The 19,448-nt window shown below is 31.8% G+C and overlaps 4 protein-coding genes across 12 annotated transcripts; 2 read left to right on the forward strand and 2 right to left on the reverse strand.

Annotated features, from left to right (window-relative positions):
• The first annotated feature begins 169 nt into the window (after nt 1–169).
• LOC126917217 (uncharacterized) lies at nt 170–1,116 on the forward strand. The gene is made up of 2 exons (XM_050723869.1): nt 170–588; nt 746–1,116. Exons 1-2 carry the CDS (start codon nt 512–514, stop codon nt 975–977), a joined length of 309 nt encoding a protein of 102 aa, XP_050579826.1. The 5' UTR covers nt 170–511; the 3' UTR covers nt 978–1,116.
• LOC126917186 (2-hydroxyacyl-CoA lyase 1) lies at nt 981–8,679 on the reverse strand. Of its 5 annotated transcripts, none has more exons than XM_050723794.1 (14): nt 8,537–8,679; nt 5,971–7,531; nt 5,326–5,717; nt 3,769–3,910; nt 3,519–3,603; nt 2,964–3,145; nt 2,715–2,891; nt 2,373–2,614; nt 2,124–2,309; nt 1,969–2,044; nt 1,642–1,879; nt 1,464–1,571; nt 1,259–1,382; nt 981–1,187 (listed from the first exon to the last, which is right to left on the reverse strand). In XM_050723794.1, exons 3-14 carry the CDS (start codon nt 5,368–5,370, stop codon nt 1,092–1,094), a joined length of 1,701 nt encoding a protein of 566 aa, XP_050579751.1. In that variant the 5' UTR covers nt 5,371–5,717; nt 5,971–7,531; nt 8,537–8,679; the 3' UTR covers nt 981–1,091. The 5 variants fall into 5 exon arrangements, with proteins under 5 accessions (XP_050579751.1, XP_050579753.1, XP_050579754.1 ...); XM_050723796.1 differs by lacking the exon at nt 8,537–8,679 and having other exon boundaries at nt 5,971–6,222; nt 6,397–7,781; XM_050723797.1 differs by lacking the exon at nt 8,537–8,679 and having other exon boundaries at nt 5,326–5,495; nt 5,612–5,717; nt 5,971–7,781.
• Nucleotides 4,004–13,167, forward strand: LOC126917187 (sialin-like). 4 transcript variants are annotated; one of them, XM_050723802.1, is made up of 6 exons: nt 4,004–4,364; nt 4,487–4,554; nt 10,181–11,024; nt 11,141–11,460; nt 11,525–11,769; nt 12,687–13,167. In XM_050723802.1, the coding sequence occupies exons 2-6, from the start codon at nt 4,503–4,505 to the stop codon at nt 12,834–12,836; spliced, it is 1,611 nt and encodes a 536-aa protein (XP_050579759.1). In that variant the 5' UTR covers nt 4,004–4,364; nt 4,487–4,502; the 3' UTR covers nt 12,837–13,167. The 4 variants fall into 4 exon arrangements, with proteins under 4 accessions (XP_050579759.1, XP_050579758.1, XP_050579760.1 ...); XM_050723801.1 differs by lacking the exon at nt 4,004–4,364 and having other exon boundaries at nt 4,371–4,554; XM_050723803.1 differs by lacking the exons at nt 4,004–4,364; nt 4,487–4,554 and adding an exon at nt 8,638–8,786.
• Nucleotides 13,168–13,458: 291 nt separating this feature from the next.
• On the reverse strand, nt 13,459–16,946 carry LOC126917188 (arginyl-tRNA--protein transferase 1). 2 transcript variants are annotated; one of them, XM_050723804.1, is made up of 8 exons: nt 16,600–16,946; nt 16,242–16,368; nt 15,986–16,119; nt 15,481–15,911; nt 15,060–15,221; nt 14,212–14,384; nt 13,878–14,139; nt 13,459–13,801 (listed from the first exon to the last, which is right to left on the reverse strand). In XM_050723804.1, the coding sequence occupies exons 1-8, from the start codon at nt 16,763–16,765 to the stop codon at nt 13,649–13,651; spliced, it is 1,608 nt and encodes a 535-aa protein (XP_050579761.1). In that variant the 5' UTR covers nt 16,766–16,946; the 3' UTR covers nt 13,459–13,648. The 2 variants fall into 2 exon arrangements, with proteins under 2 accessions (XP_050579761.1, XP_050579762.1); XM_050723805.1 differs by lacking the exon at nt 15,060–15,221 and adding an exon at nt 14,602–14,757 and having other exon boundaries at nt 16,600–16,941.
• Nucleotides 16,947–19,448: the final 2,502 nt, after the last annotated feature.

A 19,448-nucleotide genomic window follows, 5' to 3' on the forward strand; every position in this document is an offset into this window, starting at 1 on the left:
ATGCATTGGTGAAACGACAGTCAACACTTTCTGTGTTGCCATTGGTAGAGTGTTATTTCAGCTAGCAACCAATACTGTGTATCGTAATTAACTTATCGTATATTTTGCAAAAATATTAATAATAATAATTTAATATATTCTAATGTAACTTTTTATATAAACATCTATCCATATATCGTTGACAAATTAAAGTTTCTTAACATATATCTAAAATACAAAGATAACCAATGAAAAAGTAGTATTCGACAAGATTTTAAACTCATTTCTTATGTCTTAAGCGTGGTCTTAAGCTTATGTTAAATTTTAAGTCAGTTATATTTGATTATCAGAATTGATAATCACTGGTTATATTGTACTATTTATTGTATACTCTATATACGTATGTTGAAAATATATATATTAGATATATAAATTAGATATATATTATATCTTATAATTCATTATTTTGTTGGTTGGAATTTATATCATACATCAGTTGTTTTAAATTTGTATACAATTTTAATGTGTTCAAATGGATAGTGGTGATATTGATGCTAAAGTTGAAATTCAGAAGACTCTGATATCTCTTAACGAAATAACATTAAAAATGTAAGCTTTAAATAAATATGAAATTTAGTTTTTTTTATATTCTGTAATAAATTATGTCTGTAATTAGCAAAAAATTGGCATGCAAAGATATTCTAGAAAATGATCTCATTCATTCAATAAACAAAAATAAATGATACAGTTTTCTTTTGTTTTTCAGAAAAAATGAGTTGAACATAATTAATGACCTCGTGAAAAAGGATGGACAACTTCACACAGCTGTGGTTGATGCAAATAAAACATTAACTGTAGTAGCCCAAGATATGGGCATAAATGTTGAGAATATTTTAAGTAATGAGAAAAGTGAAAATGAATCTCAATTCAACCTAAGGGATATTATATCTTCTGCTGCTTTCCAAGAAAAAATATTGGCATGTTTAAATAATATGTGATCCTTATTATTTTTAGTAAACATTTTGTATATTTATATTTACAAATTGTCTTATACAAAGAGTAGAAACAAGTACAAAATTTATATTTTTTTTATCTTTATCTGCTTTTTATTATTAAAGCTTTGATTCTGTCAACCAATTGAACTTTTGTTGTTTACGATCAGCCTGGGGATTAATCATAATGTTTATCATGCTAGGAGAATCATTGACCTATAAGGAATTTATTTATTAAAGCTACTGACTGTTATAAGAATTAAATAAAAAATACAAATTATATTTACTTGAAGGCATATTCTGAGTGCACGTTGTATATCTTGTACAGTGGTGCAGAAGTGACCTTTGCGACCAAACATCTCTAACATTTTTTCATAATGTGTTTCCGATGTTAAAGAATTTGGCGGTATTCTAAAAGTTATATATGTAAATACATGTGTAATTTTGTCAATTTTTATGAATACGTCTGCGATATTGAAAAAAAGGACTTACACCTGTGTTGGTTCTCCTGAAGCTTGTATTTGTCTAAATGTTTCATTGTCCAGACCATTATAAATACCATTATTATTTATAATGATGACAATAATAGGTAGTTTATACCTAAAATATTGAAAATTACTAAGAAAATTAACTTTTATGATCTTAATATTTGGTAATTTCAGATACCTACCTAAACATTGTTTCAATTTCCATGCCAGAAAATCCAAATGCACTGTCTCCTTCTACACAAATAACTCTTTTTGTGGGAGCATTTTTTTTACAATAAAGGGCGGCTGCTATAGCAAACCCCAAACCGACGCCCATTGTACCAAAGGTAGCAGCATCTAGTCTGTGACGGGGTTGATTATTTAATAAAATCGTTTTTCCTATGTCCATTGTATTAGCTCCTTCTGAGCAAATAATACAATCTACAAGAAGAAATTAAATATTTTTATTACTTATTTCCATAATTATCATTACAAAATATCGTTTAATTTAAATGAGAAATATTACTAACCAGATGGAATTATATCTTGAATATGTTTAAAAACGGCATAATAATTTAACGGTACCGAAACATCCATTGACATTTTCTGTAAAATAAGCAAAAAATGTTAATAATAAAAATAAAATATGTTATTTCTCAAACTAATATTAATATATAATGCTTACTTGAATCATTGCTCTATTTTTATTTGATTTGGCTAGTAAATCTTTCCACCATGGACTATTTTCTTCAACAAACCATTTACGTTCTTTCAAAATGGTAACAAGACTATCTACAGTTGTAGATATATCTGATTGAATTGCAATTGCGGAAGGAACAGAATTGTGCAGTTCCTCTGGACACAAATCGACCTAAAATATAAACACTCAATTTTTGTTCACAAAAATTATTTCATAAAAATAAAATTGTAATACCTGTATCACTTTAACATCAGGCTGGAAACGAGGTGGTTTGCCAAAGTGTAACATCCAATTTAATCTAGCACCTAGTAATAAAATGACATCGCTTTGTTGCAATGCAAATGTTCTAGCACTGGAAACGCATCGTTCATTCGTGTCCGGAACGACTCCTTTTCCCATCGGCATAGGAAGGAAAGGAATACCGGTTAAATATACCATACTACGGATTTCATTCTCTGCTCTTCCATAGGCTGCTCCTACAATACAATTTTGCAATTATATATTGACCGGAAATTTTTTATTTGTGTATTCTCTTATAATTAATGCCTCTTTTAATAATATTGTATTATTAATTACCTTTTCCTATAATCAACAATGGTTTCCTTGCTCTCATAAGCAAATTAGCTGCTTGTTGGACTAATCGTTGATCGGGAAATACCAGTGGCGGTGGTGGACATGATGCAACTTTATAAATGTTTTCTTCGTCGATTGATTGAATTAATAAAGTAGCTGGTAAATCCAGATACGTAGTACCTACAAATATTCATAACGTAGGACCGCGCAATATTTTATATGTTTGCTAAAAATAGTATACAGTGAATGTACCCGGTCGACCGTAGGTAGAAAGTCGGACGGCCTTTTCCACATGAAGCGGTATTACCGCTGCAGACGGCGGCCGGGCAGCATATTTACAATAGGGTTTACTGCATTCTACCTGTGGCCATTCCTGAAAACCTCCGATGCCTTCATGATCTTGAGCACATGATCCACCAAGTACTATAAGCGGCCTGTTTAAGAATTAATAACATGTAAATTACAACAATATGTACTAATAGTAGCATAGCAAAAAATTAAAAATTGATTTCCAACGTTTTTGCACCTTTTAACATGGTTCTTACGTAATCGACTATAAACGTTTCATGTAAGATTACTATTTTTTTTACGAAACGAAAGATTTGTATATCACAGAAATGCATTAGTCGTAATCCGACAACAATATCAAGTTCTAAATCGTTGCAACATATTGCGCTAATGAATTTCCCACAGAAGATATGTTAACTCTGTTTGCCTTCAGCTAGGACACGCATTTTTGATTACAAATTTTTATAATATGAACCATGTTACATTATATGCATTAAAAAAAACTTGAGTAAGATTCACCAGCAATTTATTTGAGCGTTCGCCATACCACCGACAACATGAAGTAATCCTGGTCCAGAAACGCACAGTACGACGGCTGGTTTCCCTAATCAGACTAGTCTAATTAATACAAGGACCTCGCAATAAAAAAAGATTGTTATGGGCTATGATGAATTTTAATTACATCTTTCGATTCCTATGCTGGGATTTATATTTTATGTTATGCTCTGTTTATATTTTATATTAATTATTTACACTTTTTTGCGCTTACTCGTCAAATATCCGTAAGCTTGCGCAGCATAGCATGCAGCTTGCTCATTTCTAAATCCAAGATATTGAATACCCGCCATCTGCATGGATAGTGCTAGCTCAATTACAGGATGTCCCATTATACCGAAAGCATACTCGACACCCTGTTTAAAAAAAAGGAAAATGTGTAGTATTTCCAAAATGAAAAATTTAATAAAATAATTTTTATATTTTTAATATATTGTATAGCGTAATTAGTATGATGTGTTTTTAGAATATGCATGTATAATATGTGTATACTTCTGACAATGTTATCAGGTTGATACACGATGAATGAGAAATCAGCTAAAAGACGATAAGCTTTCCTGAAGAAACTAAGAGTACAATGGATAAGTTAATTACACTTTTTGTATTTTGTATACTAAGAACAAGGATGATAAATAGTTATTTTGATGGTGACTAGTTATACAAATTTAAATGATAAAGCGAGTTCAAATTAAAAAAATCAGAAGTTTCTACATAAGTGTTTTGCTTTTATGTGTATTCGTTATCAAGAATGTTTCTGCGCGTTGCGGTGGAGTGATAAATTTCTTGCATAAGTGTTTTACAGAAATAAAGGTTCGAATTTTATTCATGATTCTTTAAAAACAACGTAATTTGTATTTTACTGCATTTTATATATTTTATTATACAACAATCAATTGGGAAAGTAATTGGAATACAATTAAATTAAAAATTAGTTGGAACAAAAGGGAAATGCTCTGCCATGGTGAAGAGCGAGTTCCGCTTATATCACGAGTGAAGAAACGTAAGTAACTATTTATGAAGTCGTTACAATCATAATGATTTATGAGATAAAATTTGACGAACTTTGTAAGTTTATGTTACGAAATAAATATAAAATATCTTAAGAAATAGATTATTCGTAAACGTTACCTGTAACATAAGTTATATGTATTTAGATTGTTTTAATTTAAAAGTTCATAGTTCATTTTGTAAGGTACAAGTCATAGATCTCTGGAAAATTTCTAATTGAACTTAATTAGTTAAGTCTTCAAAACAAAACAAAAAGAAGACATGCTTTAAGAAACTTTTTAATTAATTTTAATTAAAATCAAAATTTTTAACATATTTTAACAGAAACATATTTTAAGAGACTTTTTAATTGAAGTATACTTCCCTTGAATTTTCTAATTAAAATTCGACCAACCGATTGTATTTATTAAAAAAGGATTTTATTAAAAACAGTCTTTGATAATGTTACACGATAATGTCATTTGTCAGTTTATTACATTCATATACGTCATAAGTGATAATCGCTTTATCATTTGATATGAATGTTACAATGAAATTTTTATAAATCTGATTTGTAATTTATAACGATTAATTCGCAGCTCGATCATAATTCTAATTATGATATTGTAAATAAAACTTGTCTAAATGACTATAAGGATATATGTTTATAATATTAGTAAATAAATATATTTCATAACCTTAAATGTCATTATGACAACAATAAAAAAAAAAAAGAGAAAAGCAGAAAGGACAAGAGAAACATAAATGAAATCTGATTACATACTTGTTCTTTTAAAGATTCCGCGGTTATTTGATTTCCGTTCTTCATTTTCAGATCGATTCTATCAATATGATTCGCACAATACGATGTTATCCGTTACCGCAATTGCAAGCAACTGACAAATCTGGTGATGTACTTCGTACCCATTATCGACGCGTCGATGAATTTTATAACTAATAAAAAAAGATGAAGTTCAATTTTCTTGTAATTTCAACGAATCTTTAGTAGACAATTTTCTGGGTACCATCAGCCTGTTTGTGGTATTTACATACTTAAACATTAAATTTACCATGTAGAGATTGTTCCAAAAACGGAACACCTATAATCATTCGTAGTAATCATTTCCTTTAATTGCTAATGGGTTCAAGGTCATGGCCGTCAAAGTCGCACGCGTCCTTCAAGAAAAATAACAAACTTGTTTTTTATAAATGATAGAATTGATATCAATTAACATTTATCTATTTATCCAAATATGAATTGTAAATAATAAAATTAAAATAAATAAGTAAAAATAAATAAAAAGTTAGAGAACTGGATTTTTTTATCAAACAAAAGGAAAGTTAATTTTACTGCAACATTGAATGTACGCCGTCGTTTGGGCGGCAGGTCGTTTTTCGGACTGCTGTCTCTTTATTTAAAAGCACGTACCTGAACGGAGCTTAGTGCGAAAAGGATAACGGGTCTCCAAATTATGACTTGCAGGGTACCTGAAACACGACCGTTCGAGGTTTGCAAGAGTTTTTCTATTCAAAAACTTTCACCGTTTCCTTTATTTCCGAGTTGCCTTATTGTCAATGTCTAGCCCTTGAAAAATGTACTGTACGGAAATCCATGATTTATTACGGTACTGTTACTAACATCTTCGTCCACAGGCGATTTCATTTTTAACATATTATTTTCCTAGAGTAAATTAGAAGATTCGAGATATAACTACGCATTATATGGACTCCTATTTTTAAATAAATTTTAAAAAATAATTTTGAATATTGTGTGAAAAATTTATTTAGGTATAGTAGGAATATTGTGTAAAAATCTTGTCTATAGTCACCATTTTAGAAACGACGAATATTTTACCTGCTTTTGACCTTATCTGAAGCTTGAAATTATCCTACAGGTAGATAGATCCATTGAACATTTCTGTACACGGAACCGTGGATTTACTTGAGTCCAAGAATTTTGCTAAGAAATATACAATGTTTATTGTCCATGGGTACAGAATAGTTCCAGCGGATAAGACGACCTACCGGTTAAAATGTTTTTTTTTTCCTTTCTTTTCTTTTTTTTCTTCTCAATTTGTCTAGCTGGACATTCGGTAAATTAACGGTTAAAATGTATAATTAATTTTTGTGGAACAGAGCTGTCCATGAAATTTTTAGAAAGTAGTTTGCATCCTATCAAAGATGTTTTGTATATTTTAAGCGTGGAATATTTTAACTAATACATCATGTTTCTTCTATGGAACTACGGTACATTGCATAATTATTTAATTTATGGTTAAAACCTTTTCTATAAATGTTCAAATTGATACGGATAATTAACTAAAATTAAAAAAAGGAGAGATGGAGTTTTAGTGTTCATTTCAATAAATGGAAATTTCCCATATGGGTTACGTAATCATCCTACCAGAACATCACCATATTTTTTTATCTAAATTTAAGATCAAATTTTATTTAAAACTGAGCAACTACCATTAAACGATACAACATACGAGCATATAGTTTAATTGTTTCCGCTGTTTACCGTGATATAAGCAAAAGAGCATTTTAATTGTACTCATAATTAAAAATATAACATAATTACAAATATTTTCGTTAAACAAAGAATTTAATCTAAAAAAGTATTCGTACTCTCCATTTCCACAACGTCTTATCTTAATTTTTTCTATAAATTTAAGATCAATCTGTCTACCGATCAACAATCAGCTTTTATTCGATTTAATATTTTCGATTTCCTCCTTCCTTTTCATCAGAGTATGCTACAGATTCATAGCATCTTCTTTCAATTAAAATCGTGGTTTGAAACAGTAGCAACAGGGCGTGTTATCAACAGCCAGTTACCGTTGAGCGAAAGTTTATCGGTGGCTATCGAACACAATGATCTTTTGCATAACACCAGTCGAGTTAACGTGCCACGAATATTTTAAGCACGCGCGATAATTCGAATCGATGTGTTCCATTTGGAACAACGATGAAATTAGATTGTGACATTCCTGTAAAACAAAATGTACCATCAACAAAATAAATCGCCGTTTAACATTTTGGCGAATAGAAACAGATTTGTATTATCTGTTCTTATTCGGCACGGTTGCGACACGGTTACGACACGATTATATTCGGACAAATATTCTCGTGTGTATTAAGATAAGACCGTAGCGGATTCGTTCCGACACGTTACGTACGAAATGGGATCGGCACCGGCACGACAGAAAATTGAAACATGTGTTTTAAACAAAACTGCTCACGCTATCCGTCACTGACCGATACGTGACGTTGCTGTTACGTGACGGTTTGTGCTGCATAGTATAAATCGACCTTTATTCGTTCGTCCGGTGAAAAAATGCGGTAATGCTACATTAGAAAAGAAACCGACACACAAATTCCGTAGCTAGCGCACAAAATTCGTGGTGCAATCTGCAGATCGCGGAATTACGTAAAATGGCAAATTATTGAAAATTAAGGAAGTCTTGTTTCATGATGTCAAATCAGAGTCGCTCGAGGAACACGCGACAAAAAAAAAAAAAAAAGAATCAGTTCGACTTTTTACATTTATGTTTCGTTCATCCTTGTTTATGTAAACGCAAAATATTTACAATCCTAACAAAGAACGCTTACTTCGTAAATTTTTGTCAGATTGTCTTAACACAAGTGAAAATACGTATAATTAGAATTTTGCTGCAACGACACAAATAGCAATAGCATAATAGGACGATTTTTACAATTAAATACAATTGAACGTAGCAATTATTCGTTACAAATATAACGTACTTTTAATAGAAACTAAATTCGATAAAAGATGTTAGAAGATATTGAATAAGAAATATTTGAAAAATTTTGAGTTAAAAATATTCTTCAAAGCTTTTGGGTCCCTGTGTAATGTAAGAGAATGGTCAGTGGCAGGTCTGCAGGGGTGGTTAGTGCCGACCCCCAAATTTCCGTGCCCTTTTCTAATTTTTCATGGAAGGGATGTATATACCTGGCTCCCCCACTTACTCTACCTGCTGACTGCTTAAATAAGCTGGCTGGATGACCGATGTCATGCAGTTACTCCTTCGACAGTTTCTGATGTGTGTCGTGTTTGAAAGCTAGTTTTCGTGGGCATCGTTTTGTCCTCTGTTTTACTTCTACGTCTTTCTCAAACGATGTCCTGAGGAAGCGTCTCGAGTATCGCGTTAGTTGGTGCGTGTCGTAAATTTCTCTGCTGAAATCGCAGAATGTACAAGCAGTATTACGAGAAGTTTTTCCCACGTGAGTAAAGCATGTATTTTCCTATTTCATTCGCCTATTTATTTTCCAATTTAAACTAAATTTCGAGAAACGATCATCGGATAGTTAGATCAGGAATCACTTCCCTCTTCTGTATTTTTCTCAGTCTTCAATGAAAGCGGTTTTCTGTTTTCAAACTGTTGCTACCGGCAGTGCAAAATCTGATTTTCGACGAATGTTGAAACTTGTATGTGTTCAACATAAATTCCACTCTTGTCGGCACAGTTTTCGAATCATGTCCGTTATTTAACCTTCTTACAATCACTTAGATTGCTTACTTAGGTCGCTTAGTTATCCTTTGAAAAATCTCCATCGTTTCTTGTAACGGCCTCACTATCCATTTAATCAAAAAATTTTTATTGTTCAATATCGATCGACCTCTGGATCATCGATAAGATTAATAGTGTATAAAGATTAATATTATTGCTCAGTATATTGCTCAGTATTATTTCTTTTTTTATTAACTTTGGATACTGTTTTCACAAGGAAATCGATTGGTAAGCTGATTCGAGTATCCAAAGGAAACTTTCATCGGAATAGTACACGAAACGGAAGTAGAATCTGTAACAGGAGCAGTTTCAATTTTGTAAATAACAGCATACGGTAGCGATAGTTTGTAAATACTCAGCGGAATGTTTAGAAAGTGGTCGAGAACTTTCTTTGAAATACGCGCTATATGTATGTACTCTAACTAGCAGTAACGACAATTACTTAGAGAAGTTTTTAATAGAACGCAATCTCCGCGTAAAAACTTCGATCGCTTTATGCTGGATTAAAATTTTTTAATTTAAAAATTCCATTTTAAAATTAGAATGTTTCTAATTTATATTTTTATATCAAATTAATTTCCTTTAGATCTTGATAATACACAAATATAAAGTAAATACAAGATCCGTGTAGCAATATGATTGAACATATAAAAGTTACGTTCACGCGAAATATGCAGATTTTATTTAAAAAACAAATGTCAAATTCGTTGCTAAACATCGAGCGATCATAGTCGTTATGGCAATCCGTCAAATTCTCATCATTAATCACTGGTCAATCGTAAGATATATTGCTACGTTTTTTTTTTCAATTTTCTTCGATTCCAAATGTTCATCCTTAGATCTATCCAAGAAAAGGTAGCCGGTATACCCGGATTTTTTAATACTCCTGGCTCTCCATTTTGGACCTCTTTAAGTGAGTAAAAAATCGTGAAGGCGAGGAACATTATTTGAATCCAATAAATTACTGTGTAGATTGCAAACATTTTATCGGAAATTATCATTTTCCTAAACGAAATAGCTAAGAAATAGGAATATAGCAGTTGGATTTGAAAACATTTTAAAATCAAAATACTTTAAATTTATCACCGACCTTCTAATTTGTTGTAGAATGGATTCCAACACGAGTTCTAATCTGCATAATGATGTTCACGGCCTGTTGGACCAACTACATGTGCCGTCTGCAAATGCCGATCCTCGCCGTGCCAATGATCAAAGGTCTACCGGGTAATGTAACCGAGGGTGTCTGCAGAGCCGAGCAGTCTCGAGTTCGCCGCGCGATTTCTTGGTTGGATCCGGGCGCCTATCTGGAGGACTATATCCTGTCGGAGAGGATAGAAGCTACACAAAATGCAGTGGATCCAATGGCACACAATATTCGTGTACGCAGGAGTAATGACGATGGAAAGATTCGTCCAACAAACAGTCCCATAGAACTATTCAATGGCCTACCTTTCGACTGGAGGCCTGAGATTCGCGGTCAACTGATTGCTGCATACAGTTACGGAAATGTTCCTGGTAACTTCATCGGTGGTTTGATGGCTGTCAAATGGGGTGCTAAGAAGTCGATCTTGTGGACATCCATAGTAGCCGCTATAGTGTCGCTGATTAGCCCGATTCTTGCGCAGTTTCACTGGGGAGTTCTTCTATTCTCAAGAATAATCATCGGTGTTACTGGTGGAGTAACTTTTCCAGCCTGTCATAGTTTGGTTGCACAATGGGCACCACCGAACGAGAAGGCCCGTTTTGTTTGGTCTTTACTCGGCGGTACGTTCGGTACCATCTTAACGTATCCTATGATAGCTGGTATTGCAGAAAATATACACTGGGAGAACGGATGGTACATTCCATCGTTACTAATGATGATTTGGATATTCTTCTGGGCTATAGTTACATACGATACTCCTGCAGAGCATCCTGGTATCTCAGATGAAGAAAAGGAATACATTCAAAGGTATATATAGTTGAATTAATGCCATTTGAATACTATTCTTTTTGTTATTGATAAATAGTTTGCCATTGGTTGATTGCTAATTTATTCTTATATAAATTGTTCTGTAAATTTTTCAGTTCGCAAGCAGGCACAGTGAGGAAAGAAAAACCTTCACTGAAGGAAACTCCAGTCAAGGAAATATTTACCTCGATACCTTTCCTCAGTTTAGTCTGCTGCCACTTCGGGAATTTGTTTCTTTTATTCTTCTACCAGAATGCCATGATGCTTTACTTAACGAAAGCTCTAGGATTCGAATTGACGAAAGGCGGTATCGCTGCTAGTCTACCTTGGGCTTGCAGGATGTTGTTCGGATTTTTCTTCAGTTGGGCTGGTGATACGCTCAAGCGGAAGGAAATAGTGTCTGTTACCATAATACGTAAAGGCGCCACATTCTTCTGTAAGTAATCTAATTTCGATTTTCATCAAGAACAGAAATGATAGTTTCTTTTCTTTTGCTGCAGCCCATTTTTTGCCAGGCGTCTTCCTCATTCTAGTCGGCTACGTTGGATGTGACTTAATTCTCGCGAACGTTTTTCTCGTACTGGCATTAGGTTTCAATGGAGCAGCGAGTATCTCTAATTTGTCCAACAATCAAGATCTATCGCCGAATTTCGCCGGTTTTATATACGGTATCATGAACACAGTTGGTTGCGCTTCTGGCATGATTATTTCTCCTATGGTGGAGGAAATAGCCGGAAAATACGGAGTAAGTAGCTTTCTGTGTCATTTAATGTGGCATGGTATGTATTTCTTGCTAGCTTTACTTTGCACCTGCTTAACGCTTTTTCGCAGCAGCTAACAATTTTTGTGAGAAATCACGTGTTAAATTTGTACAAATTATATAACTTTTTTTTGTTTGTGTGTCGTCATCATAGAGCGACGAATATCTTGTTACAGCCGAGTTGTTGACGGGCAGAGGTGCTCTTGGCATATTCGAAACGTCAGTCGACCTTGTACTATGTTACGTAATTCATAGTACGGGTAGTACTGAGGAATCGTGTCTGCGATGCATTCAAAACGAAACACTTTAACAACACATAAAATTTCACTATCATCGATTTAGGATTTCTCTTAGCTAAAACAAGCTTTATTCTTATATTCTACTTTTGCAATTCATTTCTCTACCGTTTATTATTTAAACATGTTATTGAATATGTAACATATAATTCGAAGTACATATTCTGTAATTTTCGCATCATACATGTGCATAAAGTATTAATTAATGTGTCAATATCAGTAAGATATACAGGAAATTGCATAAGTCAAACAGAGGGCTTTGCCAAACTAATCCTCACATGCATCCAAATACTCGTGATGTCGCCTTGTGGGTACTAGTCGTCTCTATATTATCGAATTTATAGTACGAAAAGTACCTATAAGACGCATCACTAGCTGATTCATCCATACTGCGGTATAACATTTCGCTATTTTCATCACTCTTAACAAAGATGTGCAAGTGTATCGGTATGTGTATTCCAAATTTATGTACACTACATATACATATGTTAACGCTTACGCTTATATAAATTTGTCTATATAATATGTTATTTTTATTAATTTATGAATGTTTTCATCCTGTAGAGAATTATCTTGATTTTATACACAATTGCCTTTTTCTTTTAGAATCCTATTGACAGATGGCAAACGTTATTCTGGATTGGTTCGGGCGTGTGCATAATTTGTATGATTATCTTTCTGTTGGGAGGAAGTGGAAATATCCAAAGCTGGAATGAGATTCGAACCCAACCGGATGCGGAGCGCGGCAGAAACTAATTAAATTCTGACTTTTACATTTTTATTAATATTGAATATCTTAATGTGAACACGAATGTGATCAAAAACAAATATTAAGATGTACTTCCAATTTCACACCTATAATAACTAGAATTGCATTTTACAATATTTGAGACGTTAACAACTGGAACAAATTATCGTGGGCCGAAGAATATTGTAAATATTTTATAAATTGGTCAACGATAGGTATAATGTAAAATTTTATCAGAATTTTAACTGACGAATTTTATATACCAAATGAAACTTAATTTTTTATATGATGTAAGAATTGTTATTAAATGTTTCGTTAAATAAATTTATATGATATTTCTATTATATATTATTCACTTCTGCCATCTCAATGAAAAATATTTCATATCAATATAATGAAACGACTGTACTTACATATAAAAATAAAGTATTTATGCATGAAATTGAAAGACTGCATACGAGACGTACAATATTTATTTTCAATTTAGTGTCTTAGTGTTTGGTACATTAGCTAAATTTGAAATTTTTATGCAATAAAGTCTTTATTACATTAGAGAATAAGAGTAATATATTTTTTATTTGATATTGCGAAATAAGAGGAAAAGGAAGTAAATATTGTAGAGCGTATGCATAGCATGAAAAGAATCACTTTTATTTGATAAGAATTCATTAATTACACACTTATCATCACAAATACTTTATTTGAAGCTATTAATTTCATTAATATCACTTACTAATAATTATCCATAATAAGATTCCAATTCGTCTTTTGATAAAATACACGATTGTTTTCATAAATAAGTTAAAACCTTTTGCATACATTAACAGCGATAAAGTAACAATCTCTGTGCACACTTCATGCCAACTAAACTAGTATATTCTTTAATCTCATCTTCTTCATCTTGCGTAATGGTTTGAGCTTGTTTTTTATAGATTTCATACGGCATCGCAATTTGCCGACACAAAATTAATACCTGGAGACAAATGACATTAATTACAATAAATTAAACAATTTGTAATACTAAATATGAAAATAACATCGTTTATTACCTTACGAATATCAACTATATTATCCTCGTTAATAGCATCAATATCATCATTCAGTCTGCTATATTTTTGTTTATCTAATTTTAATAAACACGGTTCAATATCAAACCACGCATAAGTTTCAGGACATAATAGTTTTGATGGTCTCATTCGTGCCTTGTATCGCATTTTAGGACATGAATGTATGTAGAATCCCATGTAGTAATATTTCAGATCTTTTGCAACTTTATTTAATTGTCTTGTTAAATAAACTTCTCGAAGTGAACTAAATAAAATATAAAAAGTTAACAATTTATTGGAGATAATTTAAATATCAAAATGTGCCAAATGCACCAACCTAAATGTGCCAAGTGAGAGATGAGAATAAGCCGGATCATAAAAAAAGTAAACACTTGAAACACAAGATGGTAAAATATCTATCACACCAACTGCAATTAATTCATTATCTAACCAATATTGTTCATGAAAAGAACCATATCCACTTGGTGGTCCATCATCTGGTGTCCATGGCTTCAAAATTATAAACTCCTTATTTGTATATATTCTTTAGCCAAAGCAATGAAATTTTTAAGCAATATTTAATAAAAAGAATTGTAAAAATATCATACATAATTTTGTTAAACATTTTAATATATTAACGAACAACGTGAACAAATATTTCTTTTTATGACATATAAGATTAGATTATAAAATCAGATTGAGATAGCAACCTGAATACAAAGTATACCTGTAAAGAGCTTTTTACAAGAAAGTTGAAGAATGATTTATCATCTGACTCCTTTTCTGTTTCACCATGAATAGTCATTTGATATTTTTTAAACAGGTTTGCACTTATCTTAAGCGTTTTAATAAACTCGTCCGACATTGTTCTCACCAACTTCATCTGATGAATTTAAACATGTGAATAATATTTGATGAACATAATGTACAGAATACACATTTAAATGTGGTCCACTTTGCTCCAATTAACCATTGTTTCGATTATTCAATTTTCAAAACAGTATTTTATACACATATTTCTTAATTAATATCTAATAATCTGTAATGCTGTTGTATAACTATCTACTTTAACAATAATTATGTACGATATTATGTAAATGAAAATAAAAAAAATGTAATAATACTTCTTTAACAAGTAAAGCTCTATGATAGCTCAGCAGAAAATTATAGAAATTGCAAAATTACCTGTAAAGGTGAGTTCACAAGAAATCCCATATATTGCATCTCTGTAACCTTTTCTGCTAGAACTCCATGTATTGTTGTTTGATATTTTTTATATACCTCATAAGATTGTTTCGAGGTATTTAAATATCCAGAGCTCATTGGTGAAGTTCTAACTAGTTTCAGCTAATAAAAGTCGTAAATTTTACAAAACTTTATCAAAATAATTACGAAATTGAACTAACAATGAACTAATAAGGAAACATTGTAACTAAACTGAACAGTTAAGAAAGTATGAAATAGTAAAAACATCATTCGAGTATTTTTCAATATTCCCCTACCTACTTTTTAAATATTAAATAAATTGGAGAAAAGAGGACCAACATTTATAGAAACCATTTGCATGCAACATTTACTGATCTTGATAGAATAAATGTGTATCTACCTCTAATCTGTTGGTTCCATTATAAACTTCATCAAATATTTGCTCTAAACTTTTAGCCTGGTTTTCTTGTTTATTTTCTTTGAAAATAGCTTCTATTTCTTCCTGAGTTTTTCCTTGTGTCATTAATTTGTTTTGCTTTCGTTGTTTACGTAAAAGCTTTGCTTTCATACAAGGTATCCGAGTAGGATTCATTTCTACAGATTGTAGACTTTGAGGTGTACTATGAGAATCATTGTTATAACTTGATGCAGCAGGTATACTTTCAGTATTATGTTTTTTATTTTCTAGATCACGCTTTTTCTGTTCTTTATCTGATGTGCTAGGACGTAACCTTGCATTAACTTCATCATTAATAAATTTCACATTCATATCAGAAATATCTTTGTCAACTTTTAAAAAGTGCTTACTGTGATTAGGAATTTCTTCAATATCTATGAAAAAAAGTTTCATAAAATCACATGTTAAAGTGCATATTAAATAATAATTTAACATATTAAATCTTTACCAATGTTATTACGAAAATCTCCATCATACGTATCCATAGTGTCATTTTTATGTAATTCATTTCTTAAAAACTTTGCCATTCTTTTCAAAACCTTTTTTTGTGATTTAGAAATTTTAAATTGTAATGCTTCACATCTATTATAAATATTTAGATATATGAAAAATTTGTAATACAATTTGTAATAATATACACATATACATATTTTTTAATAGATAGCAAATTCGTTTTTAAAACATTTTATAAGTTTTAATCTTACTTAATTGTATACATTGGGCAACATGTTTGATCCATAGTAGATTTGTAGCAATAAGTACCACACCTTCTCCAACCTCTATCTACTAGAGCTTGGTAATCTTGAACAGTCAATCTATGTGTGCCCATACCTAAAATGTACTACAATTAAGATAAAGATGCAATATAAGACATATTATTTAAATAACATTGACGCATTAATAAATGAAACTTAGCATGACAAGAACAAAAATTATACATGTATGAAATAATCATTGAGACTACATAACCTATTAATAAAAGTATGAAATACTGTATATATAAGTAAAATATTTTAAAGTAAAAATTCATAATTGATATTTGCTGCATGCTTTGATACTTGCCATGACTGAAATTTGTGTTTGGGCTTTTACAATAACCACATTTATATCCATCCTGTTCACCATAATACTCAACAATACTGTACGATTGTCTTGCCATATTTTGTTCTTTATTCACTCGTTTTATTATTGCATTGATTACGATGAATTGATTATCAACAAAGATCATGCAATCCACTTATTTATTACTCAACATATATATTTATATTAATAAAATTGACACCATCACGTATTTAAAAACCCAATCTACTAAACAGAAAGCGGTATTGCCACAGCCATCTTGTCATTTTTGAATAATGTTATTAAAATGCAAACTTTGCAATGTGAAATTAAATATTTCCTTTGTTTACATTTCTCATTCAAATGTTCTTGAACATGAAATCAATAAAAATGTGTTGTATAAACATAATTAAAAAATTCACCATTTAGTATCTAGTATCTATAAATATAAAATTGCAAGATACAATTTAGGATAGATATTACACATATGTATTTTCTAATATAATTGTATTTATAATAACATAAAACTTGAAAGTTAATAACTCTACGTGGAAATAATTGAGAAGCTAAAATACTGATATTAGAAAACACAAATAATATGATTATTTCTAGATTATTTCTAATTATTTCTAAATTAATAAATAATTATTGTATAACTATCATTCATTAAAAATACAAAAGTCTTTCAATAAAAATATAACAATATCATATTGATTTTTTAAATTAATCAGCAATTAAAATAATTTTTAATTATCGCAAAGACCTAAAATGGTATAATGCGTATACATTTTACCATTTTCATGAATGAAACTATGCCTCTTTTACAGCAACAGGCGTCTCTTACTACACAGAGTGAAACATCGATCTATTCCTTCGGGATACCCCCCTTCAAGCTGCTGGTTACAGTTTCCACTTCACAGGGTAGTATCAACAATCTGAAATACCTGTCCCACCATGGATTTATACTATTGTATCCAATATCACACATTCATCTATCATGTAGTTGAAATTTATTATTTTATTAAAACTCTTTAAATTTCTTCAACCTCTAACAATTATTTTTATAGCAAATAATACGAAAAACATCTAAGTTCATTTCCTGATATTAAAAATAGTAAATTTCTGTTTTAATATTTTGCAATTTTAATTCCTGTCTTAAGATGAAACAGAATAATTTCCTGCAAGTTGTAAGTCTCCACGAACACATATAACAATAGCTCAAAGCTTAATAAGTTAAGGATTTCAATAATTATTCGTATGAGAATTAAAGTATAATGACAATGAATTAAAGCTCAACTTATTATTGCTAATAAAAGTAGGTAACAGATATAGTAGTAATTTATTACCTACAATTATTATCTACGAATAAATTATTTTGATCCTGGTATTCGTACAACGTCCCTGAATACATCCATGTTCCCCTCCCACGAATCATTTCCTCGCGACGCGTATGCCCCCCACTAAGTTTTCGAAGCGCGGGGATTCGTCGTTTCCAGAATCAACGGCTGACGTCAATGGGAACAAACCTTCGGATCGAGCACGTCGAATGGTATTATTTCACAGAACTCGCCCCGTAATTACAATGATGGCATCGGGTCCTATCTTGGTCGGATGTATCTATCCTCCACGGAATACTCAAACTTCTGACAAATTTACGAAAATAAACGAAAATAAATAAATAAAATAAATATGCCAAATGCATAAATTGCGTCTGGCAAATTCGCTCTGAAGTTCAAAGAAAAAATATCTCCCTCGGCAATGGTTGGGGGTGTGGCATTAATTTTTCTCGATACTTCGGCAAAAATTAATGACGGTCGCGTGCTTCTATTCTTCCTGACCTTTCGTATTTTGTGTCCCTTTATAATGAAATACAATAAAGGAATATTTAGTACTACTTTTTGAATATTGAATGAACAATATGATTAACATCCTTCTGAATCAAAAAAGGAAAAAAATCGAGATTAAAGATATCTTCTTTTCCTTTGTCATCGTTAAGTAATAAATCTATTGATATGTATTAGAGATGGCTGTCTTCAAGCATCTATCATACACGTCCCCGCAATTGTATCACCGCAAACGTTGTTAGTTGGCCAGAAATCCGACCAAGTGAGTTATACTTGTTTTTGTGCAACTACTTCTATTCGCGCAAGCGTGCAGCCGATTCTTTGGAAATAGGTCAATTACTGGGGTACGTAGTGCGCTAGGATGCGTCGTATTTCAAGTTAAATACTTTGCTAAAGCGGTTGTTTCCGAGAATTCGCCGACTCTTTTTGGAGAGTTATAGCTAAGTACGCAATTCCGTGCTGCTGCTCTCTTCTTTGTCCACTTGTTGTTGATATCTGTTTTCTAAAACGATGACAACGAACAAATTAAAAGAGAACAGATTAAAATATTATGCACCCAACTTGAATGGATTTGCATTTTCTTCCAGAGTAAAGAATAATTTCTTCCTCCTTGTCGAACACGTCAAATTCTTGATTATTCATGAGAGAATTACATCTTGACAAGATGAAGAAAACATGACAGAATTCAAAAGCGCCTTGACCAAGGATATGACATCGTAAACATTTAAAAAATCTTCATCGATGATAAATACTTCGTCGCAAGAACATGTGAACGTCAGCATGACGCTGAGGAGAAGAAAAGAAAATTTCGCACTTCGGTTGATCTCTCTTCTCCTTCCCAACCCTCCCCCTTTCTCTCATACGCCATGGAAAATATGTGTGGGCGTTGGGTGCTCGTGGGCGTTATACGATGGCGTAGGCGTTTGGCCTGTTGCGGGGGCTGAAGAAAAGTGGCTGGGGACTGAATACGGAAAAGGGTGCTACAATTCCTCCTGTACAGCCCACCAC

This window comes from Bombus affinis, chromosome 6 (assembly GCF_024516045.1).
Source record: "Bombus affinis isolate iyBomAffi1 chromosome 6, iyBomAffi1.2, whole genome shotgun sequence".
In the NCBI taxonomy this organism is placed as follows: domain Eukaryota; kingdom Metazoa; phylum Arthropoda; class Insecta; order Hymenoptera; family Apidae; genus Bombus; species Bombus affinis.